This window comes from Sparus aurata, chromosome 21, assembly GCF_900880675.1.
Source record: "Sparus aurata chromosome 21, fSpaAur1.1, whole genome shotgun sequence".
Taxonomy (NCBI): Eukaryota; Metazoa; Chordata; class Actinopteri; order Spariformes; family Sparidae; genus Sparus; species Sparus aurata.
In genome coordinates, this window is record NC_044207.1 from 12936329 (window position 1) to 12957741 (window position 21413).

The 21413-nt window shown below is 41.0% G+C and overlaps 1 protein-coding gene across 5 annotated transcripts in view; it reads right to left on the reverse strand.

Moving 5' to 3' along the window:
* The window catches only part of st3gal3b (ST3 beta-galactoside alpha-2,3-sialyltransferase 3b), a 53088-nt gene that overhangs the window by 26382 nt on the left and 5293 nt on the right, over positions 1-21413 (reverse strand). The window contains exons 1-6 of one of the 5 annotated variants that reach the window (XM_030402570.1): positions 17130-17622; positions 14292-14439; positions 7527-7589; positions 6992-7033; positions 5124-5166; positions 3058-3150 (exon numbers count right to left, since the gene is read on the reverse strand). In XM_030402570.1, coding sequence (XP_030258430.1) covers positions 3058-3150; positions 5124-5166; positions 6992-7033; positions 7527-7589; positions 14292-14400 — 350 coding nt within the window. In that variant the 5' untranslated portion in view covers positions 14401-14439; positions 17130-17622. Of the gene's footprint in view, positions 1-3057; positions 3151-5123; positions 5167-6991; positions 7034-7526; positions 7590-14291; positions 14440-17129; positions 17623-21413 lie in introns of those variants that run through there. The other 4 variants (XM_030402571.1, XM_030402572.1, XM_030402573.1 and 1 more) reach the window with 4 other exon arrangements.

Below are 21413 nucleotides of genomic sequence, written 5' to 3' on the forward strand. Positions count from 1 at the left end.
TGAGTAGATGCATGTGTCCTTCTGTGCATCGATACGGTCGACAGGGGTTGATTTCAGTAGTAGGAAAATGGTTCCTGCAATAGTTCCGCAAAAGTATTTCTTTAGCGATTTGAGCTCCAGAGGCTGAGTACTATCTAGTTTCATAATATTACAGAAGGCAGACTTCTCTGCGGCTGATATCTCCAAAACCTGACAACTCACAACATTATTGGCACCACAGGTGAGAGGCAAAGTATGTACTTTTGTTTTTTGTGTGAACTGTCCCTTTAAAACTACTCCAGCGAGAAAGCAACTGAACCTGCCACATTCAAAAGGAAATTGAGTTAGATATTCAAAAGCACGTCTGTGACCAATGTTTTTAAAGCCCCGTGAACTGCTACTTCCAGCATCGCCCCTTCCTCATCCTGTGTATCTGTTTAAGTGTGTGTGTATGTGTGTCTCCCTTTGATTAAGTGCAGTACTGAAATCAAAAGAAGCCATTTCCTCTTAGTCACGCCTGCGACCCCAGTGCAGCTTCAGGATGGATGTGTGTTTTTATGACCTGCTGTCAAGCTGGGTGGACGCGAGGAGTGCAGAGAGAGAGACGCTAACGTGCATAGAACTCCATGTCAGACCTAAATAATCAATCAGGACACACACATACACAGAAAAAGACAATGCTCGGCGCCTTGGGGAGATCTATTGAGCTGCTGTGTATTATTTTGTTTATGATAGGAGACAGTTACAGAGATTGCTGCACTGTCTCATTACCGGAAACCAGACCGCCAGTACTTACTACTGCATCCTCTCCCCACCTGTAAATCATGGCTCCTACCGCCAACAGACTGCAATGACTGGCAATGGCATTTTAAACTGGAATCAAGAGGACACGCCCGTGTTTCTCAGCAGGAATCTTGGATGGCTTGTTAACATAACACTGCAATGGGTTCACGAGCTGTGAAGTGCAATGACCAAACATGGCCGACATTATTGAGAGGCCTTCCGGTTAGCTTAAACCCCTTCCAAGCACCTTAATCGGTCTTTGATACCCTTATTGTCCCCAAGTTTTAAAGCAGGACAGCATAAAGAGACAGAGACAGTGAGACAGAGAGAGACAGACACAGACACAGAGATAGAGAGACAGAGAGACAGAGAGACAGAGAGAGAGAGAGAGAGAGAGAGAGAGAGAGAGACACTTTTACCTGACTCTCTCTCCTCCTCACATCACCTGACAGGGGCATAAACACTCAGAGACTCCTGTCCTGCCAAAACAAATGGAGATTCATTAAACCCGAGACTTCTGAGGCCAGAAGGGGTTATAAATACCATGGGACCATTGCGAGTCGCTGAGCCCTGACCGACAGTCAGTCACTGACATCCTGACAAAGCAGAGAGACAGGGGGCTGCTTGTTGTTAAATAAAAAGTGAGGGCTCCCAAAACAGCCGATGCACGAGGAGGCATTGTGCTCATTTCCTTTGCAGGGGTCCATCTCTCACGGGAAATATTTTCATAACCGTGCCGCTTCAAGTTCACTGCCAACACTTGATTTAAGGCTCCAATACAAACAGTTTTGGGTAAGGGGGGGGGGGGGTCAGGTGTGGAAAATAAATTGGATTCTGCGGGGCAGGGGCTTCAGAGAAGACAAACATGGAGGAAGAAGGAGGTGATTAGAGGGGGAGCCACAGGACCTCACTGCTAGAGGTTAAGTAGGTTTGCTGTGACAGCTGAACTGAGGGGCAAAATGCTAACAAGGACTTTTTAATCTGTTTGCCTTAAACATACAAAAGCAGACTGAGATTAAGAAAGAACACACAGGTTAACAAACAGATGTTAATTGGCTCACTTCTTTTCACACAGGACATCACATACTACACGCAGTGTACCTTTATCCATACACTTGTGCGTATGAACACACACATGCATACACTAACTTCCACAAACGTGCGGCATTAATTGGGCTCATTGACCTGTGTGTGACTGGGTTGAAGGTGGTAATAATCAGTGGGCACCCAGCGGGGGGTTCTGTGGTGCACAGAACTTTGATCAGACACGTGCGGCTGATTAGAGGAAGTCATTACGAGGGAGGACATTGTTAACACATAGCCTTTCAGATAGGTGGAGGGCAGCTCTGCAAAACGCCTCCGTCTGTCTTGTTAAGCAGCACTGCGATTTACAGCTGACAATGTAGTTGATGGTGTTTCCCTTTCGAATAGAATACTTGGGCAGAATATCACACAAGCTGGGAAGGAAGACGATGTTACTTCTCGTGTATCGGAATTTGTTGTTAAACTATTGTGTCGTCTTTTTTGCATCTATAGCTTTGAACATAATTGTGCATCTTCAGGCTAAAGATACATCGGGCTCAATACTTGGGGATGGCATAACCGTAGGTCAAGTACTCCGTTGAAGTGCCATGGTCTATTGTTCAGCAATGCGGTAAATGCCCCTCTATTAGCTTAGCTCCAAGAATGCTGCTGGGACAATGCCCTATAGAGTGGGCTGAGATGGGCGGCAAATAGATGCAAAGAGAGAAATCAAAAGATCCAGTGACATCAGAGAGGGCCGTGGAGGATTGTGTGGACTGTGTGGGCTGGAAACCAGGAAGCTCGTGATGAGTCAGGAAAGGGAGTTAGTTGGTGTCGTTCATAGAGAAAGCCTCTAAGGCTCTAGGATGCGATAGGAGAAAAGATGGGAGACCTTGTACTCGGGTGACAAAAGTTCTTTTGTGTAACAGGGGGATCACAAGGACACAGACAGGGTTTTGTGGCAGGGGAAAAGATGATAGACACATGATTGAAAGTTGATTGGACAGGAATGTGGGGGCTTCTCTGTTTCTGACTCAAATCCCTCAAGGCCACGCCGGCTTGAGGGGTGACCTCATGTGCCGTGGTATGCTCGAGTAACAGTCTTAGCTTTTCCCCCTCTGACATCCAATTAAAATGATTTGTTTGTGAAGGTCTCAGTTTTGTATGTGAAGTTCTTGGAGCAAGTTTCAAAAGGAGTCTGCCTGCATCTGATGCTTTATCTCCACAGTGTACTGTGAAAATCTATGTAAAACAAAGGGCAATCGTACGTACTTAGGATAGATGGTGGTCATCTTTGCTGCTGCGTATCCTGGCTTGCACACTCCTTCGCTGAGGTTGCCATACTTGTATGCCAACTCTGGTGGCCTGTACATGAAAAGAACAGAGAGGGCAATCAGGCACATCACGACAACAGATTATCAATTATAAAGACACATTTCTAAGCTTCAAAAACAGAGCTTGTCAAACAATCTGTTTGAGAGACAGGGGAAAAAAACGTTGTTGCTTAGGAAGTTGGAGAACTCTGCACCAGCTCTATCACCTTGTGTGTGGCAACACAAAACAGAGGGGCCTTGTTCAAATAATCACACTGGCAGTGCTAAAACTAGGAACCTCCCGATTACTAGCATGATCATTAATAACCTGATGCATGCAGTGAATCTAGTTCAAATAAACAGGGAGAAGGGAGAGACATCCGAGACTTAGCACTGCATGAAATCAGAGTTGGCAGGAGAAGAGGCTTGGCTTGCAGCCTGCTTGCGCACAATTTGAATCTGCTATATTGATCAAATATATTTCAAAATGTAGGAATTATGTTGGAATGTGACCATGTACATTGAGTCAGGTGCTGTATTTTTGCAGACAGATCTTTTTTTTTTTACATTACACATCTAAAAGAGCTTGTACAAAGGTGCAGAATAAACATGTTTTTTCCTTAAAAACATGATTATGATTGTGAATCAATGACTTTAAAATGTTTGTTGGTTTGTAAGCCAGAAGTATAATGTTTTTGTGTTCATTATACATCAGACATACTACTTTGAGTTATTTGATAACTTTAGTTACTAGTTTCTAGGCAGAGTGCATGCTGCATCACAACCAAACCAGCACATTTTTATTTATTCAATCTGCATAACAAAACAAAAGAAGAAGAAGAAAAATGCTGATTATCAGATACAACAATCCTACAGGCCGACTATCGGTCAATAGTATACAGTGTATGCATTAATGTAAATGTATATATGCATATAATTTACTTTTATGTGTTTTTTTGATATCCAAGTATACTCAATATCACATAGTTAAAGACTTTTACTCTGCATATGCATGACATTCACTTTTACGCAGGTAATATTTTCACACAGTACCCTGACTTTTACTCAGGAATGACTTTTGGGTACTTTTTTCAACACTGGCTCCAATGCTGTTCACTTGCAGCTTGGCCTTAATTGGCCTCAAGCCGGTTCTTAATTTGGTGGGAATTAAATCTAGAGGGCACTGTTCAATCACTCGGACCACCAGCAGGTATAAATTGCCCAAATCACAAAACTAATATACCTCAAGATGAATTGCACTATTGTATGCATGTGCTCTAATAGAATAATTAATGACACTGTAGATATAATGTAAGGAGCTGTATTAAATAAACTGAACCCGTGTGAGAACCACCTTTAAGTGCGTGCTGACACAGTGCTTACAGTGTGTGTGTAGAGTGTGGAAAGACGTGCCCTGTGAGAGTCCGGCTGCTGAAGGCAGCATATGACTATTGCCTCCACTGGTAATGGGAGGGCCAGAGAGAGGGGCCTTATCGTGGCAGTTTAGTGCTAGAGTGTCAAACCAATTCAGGGAATTATACACATATCAGCAGACACGCTGACACAATGATGGCCATGTAATGACTCAACGTAACATGTTCTCGCCCTGACAAACCACAGCCGCTCTGGAATAAACGGGAACACACCAACTACCTCTCGGCTCACACAAATCTCTTAATGCATTACTGCGACGGCCGATTAAATCTGCACATTCGTCACCAGGTTTTGGTTAGGTCTCCAATGAGACGCTGTGTTTATTTAAAAAAAAAATCAAGAGAGATTAATAGGCTGAAGGTTTACATTTTAATGTACTGCGTTTCCCCGCTGGTCAAGCGGAACCTGTATGAGTAAGTGTTCAGTGGAACAAGCTGTATAACATATTTAAACTAATGGAGTCAAAGTTTTACTGGGAATCCAGCTGTTCTAAATACAACAAGGTCAAAATATCACACAGTATATGATGGAGAACTGCCAAACATGTTACATTAAATGGCAGAGAGGTTTACTAAAAGGAGGTGTACTCACAGTTTTGTGTCCAGCTGCAGCAGGAAGCCCTGCTTATCATACACTGGAGAGGAAAGACAAAAACAGAGACGGAAATTACTTGTTACCACGCGGGCCACAAAGAACATCAATACAAGCGTCTTTGTCTTTGAAACTTTATATAGTTGGATCACTAGCTATGGTCATCCAATCTACATAATTTCAACAATCAGCTCATTAGCTGTGGCTGTGATCAACCTGTGCAATCTTCACAGGATATACAATATGGCGGATGTAAAAGAAAAGAAGCATTAGAATTAAGGATTTTTGCGACAAACAAGCAAGGTTAAGGAGAAGCCAGCCAAAAACGATCTGTTGAGTTTAAAATAAAGTTAGAAAAGAAGTTAGAGATCACCTTTGGACAACCAAAGAGGCAGCCAATAGGTGCCTGGTGAAGCGTTGAAGCACAGAAAACTAGGATATGGAGAAAAATGAGAACTTCATTCTGAGTGGTATCAAATTTTATAATGATGATTATAGACAGGTGGCTTTTAAACAATTAACATGTTACATAAATTTCTGTGTGTTAAATTCTGTAAAAGCTATCTTGCACGATAGAGCATTAGTTTAAAGTAGGAAGAGCGAGGTATTACTCCTGTGGTGGGGATCTTGTCTTCACAGAGAAGCTGGAGGAGAAAGATAAAGAAACAAAAGGACAATGGGAATGCGTGACGGCTGGTTAGGGAAGGATCCAAGCACTGCCCTGGAGGATGAGGACTTTGCCATAGCAGCCAAGATGAGTGTGTGTGTGTGTGTGTGTTTGTGCGCATCTTTTCACAAGCATAAAGCAGCCAGAGGGCCAAGTCGACAGCTCGGGAGAAATTAAAGCGGCAGGATCCTACCAGTAAGACAAATGTTGGTCTGTGGAACCTTATAGAATCATGTACCAAAACTCCTGCAGACTCACTCGCCAACCATTTGTTACTGAGCCAAGACAACAGAGGGCACTGTTGTATCACACAGCAGCTTCATGTGGAGGACCGTGGTTGAGCAGATGTTTCCCTCACCACTAGTTGCCATGGGTACCAAATTCAGTATTTTTGCATTATAACAACTTGGATTCTTTCCCATCAGTACTCGATCGGATTGGCCAAGTTGGCAGATTTTTGTGTAAGTTTTACAAAAGCTAGCGTCCCAGCCCAAATGTGGCTGCTGAAGTATTGCAGGATTTTAAAAGGAACAGTTCAACCAAAACTAAAATTTCAGTGATTATCTACTCACCCTCATGCCCAAAGAAAGTCAGGTGGAAAGTTTTGTAATCCACAAAACATTACTGAGACATGCAGCATTCTCTTAAATAACTGAAAAAAATGGGGACTTGTTTGAAGACATTAAAAAATAGAAAAAAAATAACGCAACTCAAATGTCCGGAAGATCTGAGATCACAAAATAGTTTTGAAAAGCGATTACTTACACCCTTTTTTAGGCCAAAATTATGGTATGAAGCCAAAACTTTTTGCTTAGCAGCTACAATGAAGAGTTCATCTTAAAGAAGGGTTCAAAGAACATCTTTCAAATCCTCTGGAGACTTGGATTATATCGGGCAAGCTGTATTGAGTCATTTTGCTTTGTATTTTGGGCTGTTTAACATTTTGTAACAGTCCTAATCTACCTCAGTTGTTAGGGAGAATGCTACACTGTTGTACACTACACACTGTTTAGCAGTGAAGCTCCAGAAATAGTTTGTGGGTTACAAAACCTGACTTTTGCATGGGGATGAGTTGATAATGACTGAATTTTTGTCTATTAGTGAACTGTTCCTGTAAAACAGGCTCAATCATTTTCTTTAAAAATGGCAGAGGTACCACAAGAGGGGCAGGAGGTTCGATTGGTGGGGGCTGCAGATGTACCTGAGCCTACTATTCGTCCCACGGGGATGTCCGTTTCCAGCTCTGAAACACAAAATGGTCAGTTAGCACCGTTTGAGGTCAGTCTGTTGCGGCATCATCGGGCTTGAATATGAAAGCCAACTGCAAATGTCAGACATAACAAAGGAAGAAGAGGTGGGGGAGGAGGAGGAGGAGGTTAATAGCTTTAATCCCAGTAGGCTGAATTATAATTCTCAGTCTTAATTCAAACACAGTAAATCAAATGAAGTGGAAAATTAAGAGCAGAAAGCCCCCATTGTGTCTTTGTGGTTATTATGGAAGTGGTACACTGAGAATTACCCGTAAAGACTAAATGAGTGAATGAGCACAAACATTTTTGAGATTAAACCAATGAAAAAAAGAAAAAATGATAGGTAGTTGTAAGTGGTAGAATGGAAAGTTTTCATTGTTGAGTTAGCAGAGATTATTCGCCATGGGAAACAAATCAGCCCAGTTTAAAATCATCCGATTCCCAACAGTCACCCAGTATAATTGGGCAGAGTCTCAGTGCCTCTACCTGGAATTCTTTTCACTTCAGCCACTTTAGTCAGCACTACAGTTGTCTCTTCTGCTTCACCCTCTGAAAACAAAAGGGGGTTAAGACACTGAATAAGGATCATGACTATAGAGCTGTGGAAGCAACTATTAACCACAAAACTATTAACCAAGGCCAAAGTACTCAGAATATTCAAAAGTGTGTTTTCAACATCAGCTGCAGTAGAACACAGACCGTGGCTACGCACACAAACAGATGCACACAAAAGGCAGACAGAAAGAAGCAAAAACATCAAAAGGTTTTATACTCATCTTCCTGTGTCTAAGTAGCGCTGTGCATAGCAGAGCTACAATACATTATAAAACTGACTACACACATCTGTCTCATCACAGATTCCTACAGTTTCTTTAAAAAGATGCGTTGACAGCTGTGACAGACCCACAGTAAATGGCTGACTTCCCCTGAATTACTTAAAGATGACTTTATTGTGCTAAGATTTTAGCAGCTGCCACATTTTACTATTTCACTTTCTCTCTCAGATGAATCACTAATTTTATTAACCAAATAGATAAAAACTGAGGTCATTAAACTAAGAAGAGAGTTAGCTTCAAACAGAATAATATCTAAAAAAAAAAAAAGCTGCCATGTTAATTCATCCTAATGTTTAATGATTAACTATGACAAAAGCTACAAAGTCCTCTTCAAAACAGAACAAGAACAACAAGTGCTCCTTGTGACAAAAAGACAGCAAACCATTTTGCAGATGTGGATTGCTGTACAGAAATGTGTACCTTCATAACAGGCTGCAAACACAACGTAACTTGCCTATAAGGGGTTCTGGCAGATCCAGTTCCCCAATGTAAAGCATTTCTGCTCCAGGTGAAACTGTAGAAGCGTACGAACACTTCAGCTGTGAGACAAGAAAAGGCAATTGCTGATGTTGAAAACCAGGTTGGGGAATATTGAGAGCACCCTCCTGAGCAACTGCTGACCTTATTCTGCTAACGAAGGACTGAAAATAGCAGGAAAGTGAATCCCACATTGAAAGATCATGTGTCTTTATGGTAAAAACATTCTTCAGAATATATTATAGAAAGTCACACACCGAGAATCACTGGTAGCAGACAACGTGATTTGTGTGCAACATGATGTTATATTTCAGACAGTGGTTTAGGGGTGAAATCACCAGGGTTGACAGCTGTGCTTCCTTTGCTACTGCTGTCGTGTTAGCAGCTTGGCTGGTGGAACAGATTCATTTCTCACCCTGAAAGTGATAATTTAAAATGTGATTTAAACACCATCAGGTGGTGTTTCTGTTACTATTAGCGAATGAAACCACTATAAGTGACTGGGCTGTTGTGAGGCTTTAAATTCAAAAAAATTGGCTGAAATGGCTTAATAAAAAAACAACTTTTGACAAACATAAAAGATGACAGGTTTCAAACATGTGTTGGTCAATCTATTTGGAACAACTGAGTTCCATCAGGAGACTCAAAACACTAAGAGTTTTGAAATAGAGATGATTGTGGGATCAGCGCATGACAGGTCACGTCCACATTGCAGTGGACAAATCTGAAAACTACTATTTACACGTGAAAACATGTTAAATCATGCTCTAAGAAAAAATTAATCTAACCTGTTTAATTATATTTTCCCGACAACTGAGCAAACTCCATCTGCTTTGTGAAAGCCACCAGATGTAGCTGACAGTTCTGGAAAAGGTTCAATATTATTGCACCGCTTATCTCGAAGCCTCATTACACAACTTGATTTCAGCAGCTTGAATCTTTATGGCAGCAGCCTCCTATTCTATCACCGATAGTGTTCATCAATATTACGGAGGACTGAAACTGCCAAAATCTGATATAAATAAACAAATGGCTTAATAAATCGATTATGATGACATTAAATGCTCCAAATAGATGCATAATATTCAAAAATTAATATATCAATTTAAAAAATGGAAATGTATGGGGGGAATTAATTGTCGTATCAACAGAAATAAATGTGGTGGCATATTAAAGCAGAAATAGCAATTTCTGTCAGATTTCATGAATTAATAAGATTACTAATCAATTTCAATTTTGGGTGCGTTTATATAATGTAATATTAATATATTCAGAGACATTTATTTATTTATTTATTTACTTACTTATTTTTTGGCAGTTTCAATGCTCCATACAATTTAGCCAAATACACAGTTTAGTTGCACCCACTTACATTTCTTTCTTTTTTAACAAACAGTAAAATAGTGATCTGATCGCTACCGGTTAAAGCGTCCTATTAAACAAGGCCAGTAATAATTTCTGCTCTGCTGCACTGGGAAAGTCAATCCCTGTTTTGTATTTGCAAAGTTATCTTACAACATGAACACAGATCAATGACTATAGCTGTATTGTAATTGGCTATATTGACCCTTAATAGCAGCGACAATCACAACAAGCTTGAGGCAATAGCAAGTTTGCATCATTAACCACAAGGGTTCCCAATAATGTCTGTAAGTAAACGCCCTTGCATTACATGTCCAGCTGCATCATACAGGCAGAAAAAACAAGCTGTTATTTATTTAGGTTTTATCCCAGCAGGTCAGCAGGCTGCGTCAATATATTTTGCCATAGCAGCACAGGCTATAATTATAGTCTCAGAGTCAAATGAGACAGAAAAAAAACACCCAGAGAGGGAAGCCAACAAGCACTTGTTGTGTCAGCCACAGCAATTCTTGACTAAGTGAACAGAGAGCACCACTGGAGCAGCTACATGAAGTACAGGGAACTATATCAGGTGGAAAAAATAAAGACTCCATTGTTGAAAGCACAACTGCACAGTGGAAAAAATCACAACACAAAAGAAGGAATAAAAAAAAAAAAAAAGAAAAGATCAACCGAAAACCAATGATTTCAGGGATTATTGCTTAAAATCCCCTCCATACATGCATTAAGGCATACTTTTTTAAAATTTGTCTTTTGCAAAAAAATAATAACAGTACTAAGGTATAAGGATTACCGCGTTAAAATCCTTAGATTTCCACCTGCTCCTTCTCCCTCATCGACACGAGACATATCCTACCTTACTGTTAATTCTGTTCTCAGTGGCTGCGCACTGGTCTCAGCATGACATATATTCTGAATATTGGACCAGGATTGGCTTCCAGACCAATAGTACCATCAGGAATTATGCTCGTAGGTCCGCCCCTTACAATTTGATTTTAAATGAGCACACAGAAAATTAACTAAACCTACATTATTTTACACAAAGAATCTCAAACATTCAACTGTGGGAACAAGGAAAAAAACATTTTCGACTGGAGGCGGACTTTAAACAATTCTGGGTAAACTTACATAAAACAGGGGCTGAAGAAGAAGAGAACAAACTCTCTGAATGTGCTGACCAGCTGGTGGATCTGCATGCAGCAGCTGACTAAACAGTTCCTGTCACAACCCACAGTGACGAGCTCTACACACATCCACACTTTCTACAGGCAGTTTGCTTTTCAGGGAAGAAGAAGAAGAAGAATCTTTAGTTGTCATCAACAATCATACTACCACCGCAAAGTGACACTTTTTCTCTGCACATAACCCACCCCTGAGAAGCAATGGGCAGCCATCACCCCGGGAGCAACACCAGATCTAAGTAAGAGATTCAACCTAATATATATGTTTTGGTGGTGGTGAAAACTACAGCATGAGGAGTAACTCCACACAGAAAGGCCCTGCCCAGCACAGACTTGTTTATATTTCTCAGGGATTTTATGTCCCACTGAGCCTAAGATGGGTTTTCTGCTTAAAGAAGTCAGACATAAATAAACCTTTAGTAAACATAAACTAGAGCAGGGGTCTGCGACCTGAGGCTCAGGAGGCCCTCTGCGGCTTTGACATTTTACATGGAAATTGTTGGGGTTTTTTTTATATTATCATCACTGTTTTAGGGCCTACAGTGATCCTTACATGTGTCGCCTACACAAAGAACTGAAACTGTTCTATCAAGCTGTGATTAATTGAATGATTCTGAGTTAATATCATCGTGTTTTGTGCTCAAAGCCGAGGGTTGAATGCTGTATGCTGCTTAGGATAAAAAAGGAGGATTAACTCACACTGATATGGACTAAAATAACATTTAAACTGTACTCTGTTTTTTCTATTTTATTTTATCTATTTTTTACTGTTTTTCTTCATTTTTCGAAATCTAGATTGCTATTATTAGATGAGGCTACTTTTTATGTTGTACATTTTCACATACACAGGGAGGACTTAAGTAGGTCGGCACACATAGTTCTGTATTGCTACTCCATTTCTATTTAGGCTAGTTCTTTTATTTTATAAATACACCAAAATATTGCACCATTGAAAAGGGTTGGAAATGTATAAGTAGCCCATAAGTTGCCACATCATGTGAAAATATAAATTAATGCTCATTTAGGCCTATTGATAATTTTGCTAATTTAAGACTTTCTTAAACTGCGTTACTGTCAATATAAGACACAAATATGTTTTGTGGCTTCTGACAGATCTTTTTTGGTGATGGAGGGGGCAAAAATGGCTCGTTTGATTGTAAAGGTATCTCACCCCTGCACTAGGGCTAACAAACAATGAATGCCTGGTAGAACAAATAAGATGTTATGTTTTGATCAACATATCAAAACCTAAATACATGCCTATAAAAGTAAAAACAAAACAAAACAAAAAAAGGTACAGGATGGCTACAGACATGTTCTTAATGACTTTTATGATGAACACAGCATAAGCTTCCGTCAAGCAGCGACTGACTCTCTAACACTGTAAATCAAGAATGAGGGAGAGAGATTATCCAGATTTGAACCTCTCAGTGAGAGAACATAGCTAAGCTGACCAGGTCGGAACAAGGGCAGGAAAGACCATCCACATGTTCATCTCTCCCCTCTAACCGGCTCTAAGCCAAACATCTGGCAGCAGAGAAATGCAGACAGCCAATATTTCTCACTGCTTTGTGCCCCTGAACACAGAGCTCGAGAAATATCTGTGATATGGATCAAACCAAAGATCATCTGTGCTTATCAGACTGTAACATTGCTGAATTCTTCCATCTGATTCAGAAGGATCTTCTGACTTCACATAGCTCTGTTATGATGGAGCTCAGTGTTCAAATATAACAGAAAACTTTTACAGGAAGAAAAACAATGCTTGCACCCACTGGTGTCTCGCCCACAAGGCAAGCGAAATGTGAAATCCTATTCCTCCTCACAGTGGGAGCAATGCTAGAGGAGTAAGGAAAGGAGAGTAATGGCACCTCGGAAGAAGAGCATCCTCAGCGCTCTCAGTGGCTTCCTAAGAGATCAAAAGTTATTTTGAAGTATGTTTGACTCCACAGCTCAATATTGTTATTGCAGAAATATTACTTTTGTCCCGTTTAGACAAAGATGCCCTTTTTCAAATATAACATCGCCATGTGAAGCTTAGATTTAAGGAGGGAGACACATAGCTGAACAGAGCTTATGACAAAGAGTAAGCTGCTGATAAGTGGCCCTGAGGATAAATCATTAATCATCATATCACTGACCAGAAGAGTAATCCCTCTACCTGAGATCAGTGTTGCACATGACTATATTTCTTGCATCACGTAGGCAGCAGGTGGGTAAATAGTGGACATTCCTCAGTAAGTCTAAGTCTTACCTAATCTGGTTAAGGGAATCCTTGGCAAACCTTACATTACAGCCAATGTAAAGTTATAAAAAGACACAACACAAAGAACATTCTTCTACTAGATTTACACCTCAGACGGAAATGCTGTCCCTCTAGCTAGTCTCATGATAATGTTAAAAACACTGACATTTGTGTTTTCTGCACCAAATACTGCTCCATGAGAATGTTTTCCTAGAAAACAGACTCTGTAGGGGGCAGAGGCAAGTACGTGTCAAGCTTGTTTGAGACAAATCTTTTAGCCCCCTCTGCTGGATTTTGACTGCTGCTTCGGGTTGGCCAGATAGTATGACATCATTTTCCTCCTCAGTTTGCAGCTTGACCACATATTTTGCCCCAAGAAATATTTCCTCATGAGACAAATTGGAATACATGTATCCAAGTCTGTCATCATTACCTCGCTATATAAAGAGTAAAACATTCAGACAATCTTGAAAGGATATCATAGTTAGTCACAACTATAAAGAAATCTTTCAGTAGAAAGTTGAAGAAGGCCTTCTCAGAATGTTATGGTGAGAATTGTGAAATTGCCTTCTTTTTTTTTCCAGTTTGGGTTTCATCATCTGAGTGAGGAAATCTCCAAGTAGCGCTTCCTCCCATCTAGAAAACTGTATGAGAGAAAGTCAGAAAAGGCTTTCATCTACTTGGTTACCACACAGGTATTCTTGCTGTAGCCAAAGCAGATGGCTGTCGATTGATCTCCATCTCTGAGACAACCCACAAGGGCTGGTTTTGAGTAGCAGAGATGGGGCGACTAACACTGGATGCACAAGAAAATCTGATTAAACTCGCACCACAACATCCGTTAATCTGTAGAAGTGAATGAAAAACTAATTCAATATCAGGGAAAGACAGGATTTGAGGCGCCAACATACAGTTTGACACACTAACATAATGGTTCAGCATTGTAGCAAAAAACATATTGAAAGAGACGGACAGTTGACTGGCATTCGGCACAGACAGGCAGACAGAAAACAGAGACAGGTGTCAAACAGATCTGCTCAATAAAACTGTTCAAATGCGTGCAGCTCTCAAACCCACTCTGGGCTCTGACAGATGGATAGTCAAGTGATGAATAATTGTCACAAACAGTCGAATTGAAGAGGTCACTTACGAGGCTTCTGGCCCCATACATGTAGATGTAGCTTCCCGGAGGAGTAGAAAATAAAGCCCAGAACCAGCATGGGGCACAGGACGAACAGCAGCTTGTGTGTGGGCTTCATGGTCTCCAGTCATTCACATTGCACCATCCAGGTCATCACCTGGAATGACAATGAGGAGACAGGGACACGGCATATTTACACAACCCGAAAGAGACATACATCTGTCAGCCACAAGGAAACAAAACTGACAAACAGAGCAATAACAGAGCGTGACAGGAGAGAGGAACACACACACAAACATACACAGGGAGGGATTTGGGAAGGAGGGAAAAGGTGGAGTCAGAAATGAGGAAGGTTGGAGGAAAACAGACAATTAGGAAAGGTTTGTAAATAGCAGAATATATTGAATGGAAGGTAGTTTTATTAAAGATTCTTTTTGGTCTGATTCCAAGGCTGAACCTGACATCTCCTCCCTTGGCTACATGCACCATCCTCTCTCCTTGAGGACTACACAATCACGTCTGGAGGACAGTCTTCCACAATAATAAAAACTGCAAGAAAGAAATATTTTCAACATTAACCTTTTTTTAAGTATTTGTGGTAATTTAAGCAGATGGGACTCTTAGTCATGGTGACGGCTACTCACTGCTAAACATCAGCTGTTCAGCAGTTGAAAACACCCAAAAACCAGCACGTTCATGGTAGTTTAAAGGAAACCACACCCTCACTGCTGCAAAAAGCCTGCTAGCTATAAGATAAAAGGGTTGAGTGTCACTCATAAATTGTTGTTAGTTACTTTCAGTTTACAGTAATACGAAGCTACTGCTCCATTTAGTTCATCAACCTTTACCCACCACCTGCCTCTATCAGTATCAAGATATGCATATCAAAACCAGCTACACTTAATTTAATTAATCAGTCTACGTGTTGCCTGACAGCAGACGAGAAAATCCATTAGTCATCTCTGTGTCCGTGTGGTCTGCTGCCTATTTTGAACAAACTCAGCTAATTGCATTGAGTCCTGTGCAATTGTATGGACGTAACCCCATACCATACCTTGCTTTCAACCATACATAAAAAGAGCCAGCTTGAACAGAACATGCTGTGCAGGAAATTTTCATGAGACATTTTTAGAAAAATATGTATCAAATTTCATCGGATGCATCCCCGTTTCATCCTGAGAACTGCTCGAGGCGAGTGTAAATGAGGGGTTTTAATGCACAGGGAGCTGTCTGAGCAGAGTTGAGCTCAGATAAGACTGTAATACCTCTGCCAGAGCATGCATTTCAAAAGAGCAGATCATAATCCACACGAGGCAACAGATGCTTTGCACCAGGTTAAAAATACTACCGGTTAATGCTAGCAAGATACATCTTATTGACTAGGCTTGTAAATCATAAAACTGACACTTGTGGAGTACATTCAATTGCATTTACTGTATAGTTCTGAGCATCCAAATGAGTGCAAGCATGCCGCTACAGTGTAGTCAAAACACGGGGTTAAAGGTGAACTATGATGTTTGTGAGAAGACATTTTAATCAGGAGAAAGACCTTCATCGACTGATTTTTTTGTGCCTAAATAAACAAACTCATTGTTTTCATGACTGACTCAACACAATGATCTTTAAAAAAAAAAAAAGACAACATAATTTCATATTATTTTACTTATATGTGGCAGACCCTGCCACCTTTTCTAGCTTCCAACAGTGTTCTGGGGGCCCTTATTTTCCTCTGAGAACAACTTATTTATCCAGTAATTAAAATGAAAACCATAATAATCAGAGTTTGAATTATCACCTCAATATTATTGTAGATATTCAAATTCAAAGAGTTTGCGTTTTTTTCTCCAAAACTACATAGTGCGCCTTTAATTTCCACCCACGGATGTTGCATTTCCTGCCACAGGCCGTTGTCCAACGCCATCAAACTACAGCAGAGTAACGACCAGACTATATTCCTAACAATAACAGAGCAGACAAGTTCATCTAGCAGCTGGAACACGATTTACCACGACCACCAGCACTTTCCCCACAATATGGTGTTCTAACCACATCACTGTGCCACCGGTTTCAGTGGCAACCCCGACGTACACCTCACATCACACTCATTTCTTATGCCCGGTTGCAGAGCATTGTCTTTCAAGACATGTCGAAGGGGTTCGTCTCTGCTTTCAGCCCCCAGAGTCGAGTACTTTGTCCGGCCAGCAACGTGACTCGTTGACGGTGAGCGGAGTTGAGCAGCTAGCAGAACAAACATAACGGAACTTTGTGGTCCCGCAGCACAACGCTATAACGTTAGTTAACACCAGCGTCCCCGCACACAGTGTGTGCTAAGCGGTTATCTGTGGGTGCGTGTTGCGTTTAAATAGGCCTGACGCTGTAAAGCAAAAACACGAACATGAAGAACTGTTACCAGATATTGATACACGAAAAGAAGTAGAAGAGACGACAGAGGAAGCGAAGCGGCTAGACCGTTACCGTTAGCTTAGCCTGTCGCTATGCTAACTACGCTACGTTGGCATAGTGGGAGATTTGCCTTGATCCCGTCGGCAGGCCTGCTCACCACTGGTTGGGGGGTTTTGTGGCCAGACGTGGGCTTAGATAGAGCAGCGAGCACTATCGGAGGGCGAAACAGTCCGCACATGTGGAATAATAATTAAAAACACGATATATAAGAACACCGGAAGAGCCAAAGTGTGACAGGAGAACAATGCTGGTGTAACGGTCAGGAGAACCCTGGATCACCGGTTCGCCTACATCAACCACCACCATCACCGTCGACTAAAACACGGCGCAGCGACGTCTTCCCCCACATTGCCCAAATTGATCCGAATAAACTGTACACATTACCTTTTCTTTTCCTCCGAGTCGTCGGGTCAGAAACAACGCCAGCCTCAGTTACACGGACGGATTTGGCCGATAAAACGACCGTTTTCTCCCTCCTCTCCACGCCATCGTGATAGAAATCCGCGAGAGTGGTCGGGCTCTGTAAACACAAGACGACCACTCTTGACTTGACTGCGTGTTTCCCCTACAGTCTCACCAGCAGCTCGACTTCGCATCGAACCTGGCACAATGAGAAAGCGACGAATCCATCAACATCAGCAGCAGCTCTCTTTCTTTTTCTTTTTCTTTTTTTTTTTACGAGCGCACACCATGCAGCTCCGTCACAAGAGGCACCTCTGGATTCTGAAGTCCCCTCCGGTTTTTAACAGAGCTTTGAAGAATGCACCTTTTCATCCGTGTGTTCACGTGGTGTCCCTGTCTGCGCGTCAGCTGTTAACGTCGCATTGTCGCCGGGTTTGCTCTCGCACTTACAGCAGCCACATCGACCCCCACTGCACCGTGACAGCCCATCAGCAATAATAGAGATTGCAATAATGTATAGAGCTTGTTGAACCCACTGCCCCATACTGTAATGGCCTGCTCAGCACTATTTTGTGATTGACAGTACAGGTGTCTGACATGTTTTATCCTGCAGCCATGGCTGAACTAACAGGTTATTGGTGTGCAGCAGCAAGTCTATACATTCTCAGTGAAACAGCCTGTCTTAGATTTAAAAAAAGCCCAATTTAAATGCCTTTGTTTGGCAGTGATGGAATGTAACTAAGTACATTTACTCAAGTATTGTAAGTAACATCCTGCAGTACTATTTGTTTTATTTTCTTCTACTTTAAATGTCCACCCAACTACATGTTGAAGCCTTCAACATGTAGGGTTAGGGCTCACAATATGAACCTTCAACTTGAAGGCTCATCTTGTACTTTTACTCCACTACATTTGTTGGATAACTTTGCAGATGGCTGGCTGCATCATAGTCAAAGTAGTGCACCAAATATTTAAAGGTGCAGTAAGTAAGATTTTTAGTTGAAAGCATAAAAAAAAAAAAAAATTATCAACAGGCTGTGAAGAGCAGGTTTGAAGTTAGGATGTTAATGTATTATGTTACAGAGATATCGAGGCTGCTGAAGTTAGCATGCTAACCACAAAAACATATGGTTATATACATAAAAATCTGGACACAGTAGCTTTAAATCCCAGCTATGAAATTACCCAGATTGTTTGCATTGTGATGCCCGTAGAGCGGGTACAAAAGACAGATAACTTCTAGTTTAGCTTCCAACCTGCTTGAAAAGAGATAACATAATTTAACTGTGCGGCTCAATCTAGACTTTCCCAATTTTATTGGACCGAAAGGGTTTGACTTGCGATTAACTTGTTTTGGCGGGGGTTGCTCAAAAAAATTTGCCATTGTCTTACAGCCACTTCTTTCACTATGGGAGCTTATGAAAAAAACAATTTTGGGCCTCAGTGCATCATGTCACTTTGTAATTACACAGTGTGGCCACTATGAAAGTTGGCTTCCAAGCCTGGTGCTTTTCCTGCAGACTTGATGCCAACCAATTAGCCCTGACCCATCCCAGCCCAAAGCTCCTGTGCTATCGGTGTAAACACCAGCACTCTCCTCATGTGCCAAGCTCCCAGTCTGGACCACTAGATCGGCTAGAATGGCTAACCAATCTAACTAGCCAAGCTACAGTTAGTACAGTCAGCACTTAGCAGTTACCCTAATGACCCCAATGTTTTTACTATGAATTTGAAGGATGGCCAATTCTTACATATTGCACCTTTAATCATCTCATAAAATAACACTGATCATCAGAAAAATACTGAATATCCAATCTAATAAATAGCCAGGTCAATAATCAATCAACTCCTAGTATACAATTCGACATAAATATAAGAGTAATTTACGCATAATAATGATGTTACCTTAAAACATTAAATAAATCACTTATATTATCAACAGAATGTGAGGAAATAACAGTTTTGACGTTACAGTGACTATTGTTGTGTTGCAGCGATATCTACTGACGTTAGCATCCTAACCAGCTATTCCATCACTCCCCTGGTGCTACGAGCTCCTATATATGAGCTAACTAGCTAACAGCAGCGCTAGTGCTCTTTCACTTTTACTAAAGTAATACTGTATTTTAAAACGCTATCTTCACTTTTACTCACGTATGACTTTGGGTTGCTCTAAACAACACTGTTTCTGGAAATAGAACTTCTTTTTTTTCTTGTTTAAACTCTGGTATCCTATGGTCAGTATTTATTTAAACCCATATCCAACAGACCATCAATAGACCACCATCCAGTCTTCCACCAGCGAGTATCTTAGCCGACTCTGCGCATGTTTTTTACTGCATTCCAGGAAATGTTTAGCTCTAATTATCCCTTAGAGGACTACAAAATAATCATTACTTACACAAGCGTAAGCCCCATTGCTCCATGATGATGATGATACTCCAACCCACAAGCCATAAGTACTCACCAGGCTGTTTTGTGTGCTGTATTTGTGTGACGTATCCATGGAGGTGGTTTGTAGTGTCATCATGAAGTCAGAGAACCCAGGTGATCAACAGGAATCACTGCTGAGTCAACGCTGACTGCAGTGTCAGAAATAAAATCCCCATAACACTGTCATTGGAATTTATGAACCTAAAGAGGAACTGGAAGAATAAAAGGTGTACATCCTTTTAAAGTTTGAATAAAGTTTCTGGCCAAGTATGAAATACGCCTCCATTCATTTAACTGTAAAGTAAGAAAAGTTAGATATTGACTGTTATGACTGTCCTAGATCATTTTGTATAAGTGCCACATTCCTAACGTAGCCATAGTCACTTATGGCTCATTATAAATACAAGGAAACCACTTGTCAAGCCAGGGCATCCATACACACAGGCACATAACCAAAAACTCTCATGTATTCAAGATGAGACGAGCATCTCATGTTTCAAAGCCACAGTCAGGCTTGTAATAACACAATATTCGCAGTTCAGGTTTTCAGACACTTTATCTAATATTACCAAGGGTTACAATATAAACACCTTCATTGTTGTTGTTGTTGTTGTTGTTGTTGTTGATCTCAAATCTTAAGATTCCTGTCTCATTGCCATCACTGACATAATTTTAAACACACAGTATGGTGATTTCAACCACTACAATCAAAACAATAAAGAAAGACGTAGTTTGATGACATTGTGAAGTACTGGGCATCCTGGGAGTTGTTGTCCTCGTCGTCAAACAACATGAGTTTTATTTTCTTAATGTTGAGTTTTAAGTGTGTTTTATGGTAAGCTAGTTCTTGTCCCAGTACATTAATAGAGAGAATTGAATTCAGAAGGTTTATGGTTGTAGGTTTCTGCTCTGAAAATAGAAGCAAGGGTGCATTATTTTTTTTTACATTTTGCTTGTGTTTATTTGTTCATTTATTACTCTAACAGCTGCTGTATATCCACCACCTGAGACTACAGATGCTAACAGACTGTAGCCTCTGTCCCACACAAAGGGACGATATGTCGGGGCTAGTAGACACAATACATAGACATCTTTGCCATCAACATGTTTTTTTTTTCAACATTGTTTGAGGCTTTAAACTAAACATTTATGGCTCCTATATCTTACAAATTGCTTCTTTAATACCTAGATGTTGCATATTATATCTGTAAAGAAGAATAATCATACTTTCTGGTCTTCCTCTCCAGTTGTCACTACACGTAAAAAATACAAGTTGTCAGTTCATGCCTCTGTGCACACAGGCTCATGCACACAGAAAAAATATTCACATTCAGTTGCTTTCAAGCAGTCCTCACTACCAGCTGTCAATCTCATTGTAAAGTGTAAGCCCTAAAACAAAGCGCAGCATGAGGAGGTGGTGTGAGATGCTCCCATCAATGTGAACGGACTGTGTTTATGAAACTTCTAAGAATAGAAGTACTGGTATAAATAATTGAATGACTTGTCCTCTGCTAAGATGCTCAATAAATATTGGCTCTGCAGACCTTGTGTCTGGCTGCTGGCAGCAGATTGTTGTATGGCAGCAGATCCATAGTCCCGTCCTTCACACCTGCTCGGGTTACTCTGTTAATTCAGTTTTCCTCTCTGATCTTGGGTCTTATTTGTGCCTTGACATTCTCGAGGCCTTGTATCCTGCATAAGCAGTTGTTGGGCTGAGTGCCAAGCTAGGAGAGGGCGGGTGGGAGGTGGCGGTTGGTGGGGAGCAGTTTTGTTTAACCGTTTTTTGCCCTGCGAAGAGTGTGGCAGAGTAGCATAGCGATCTATTAATATTAA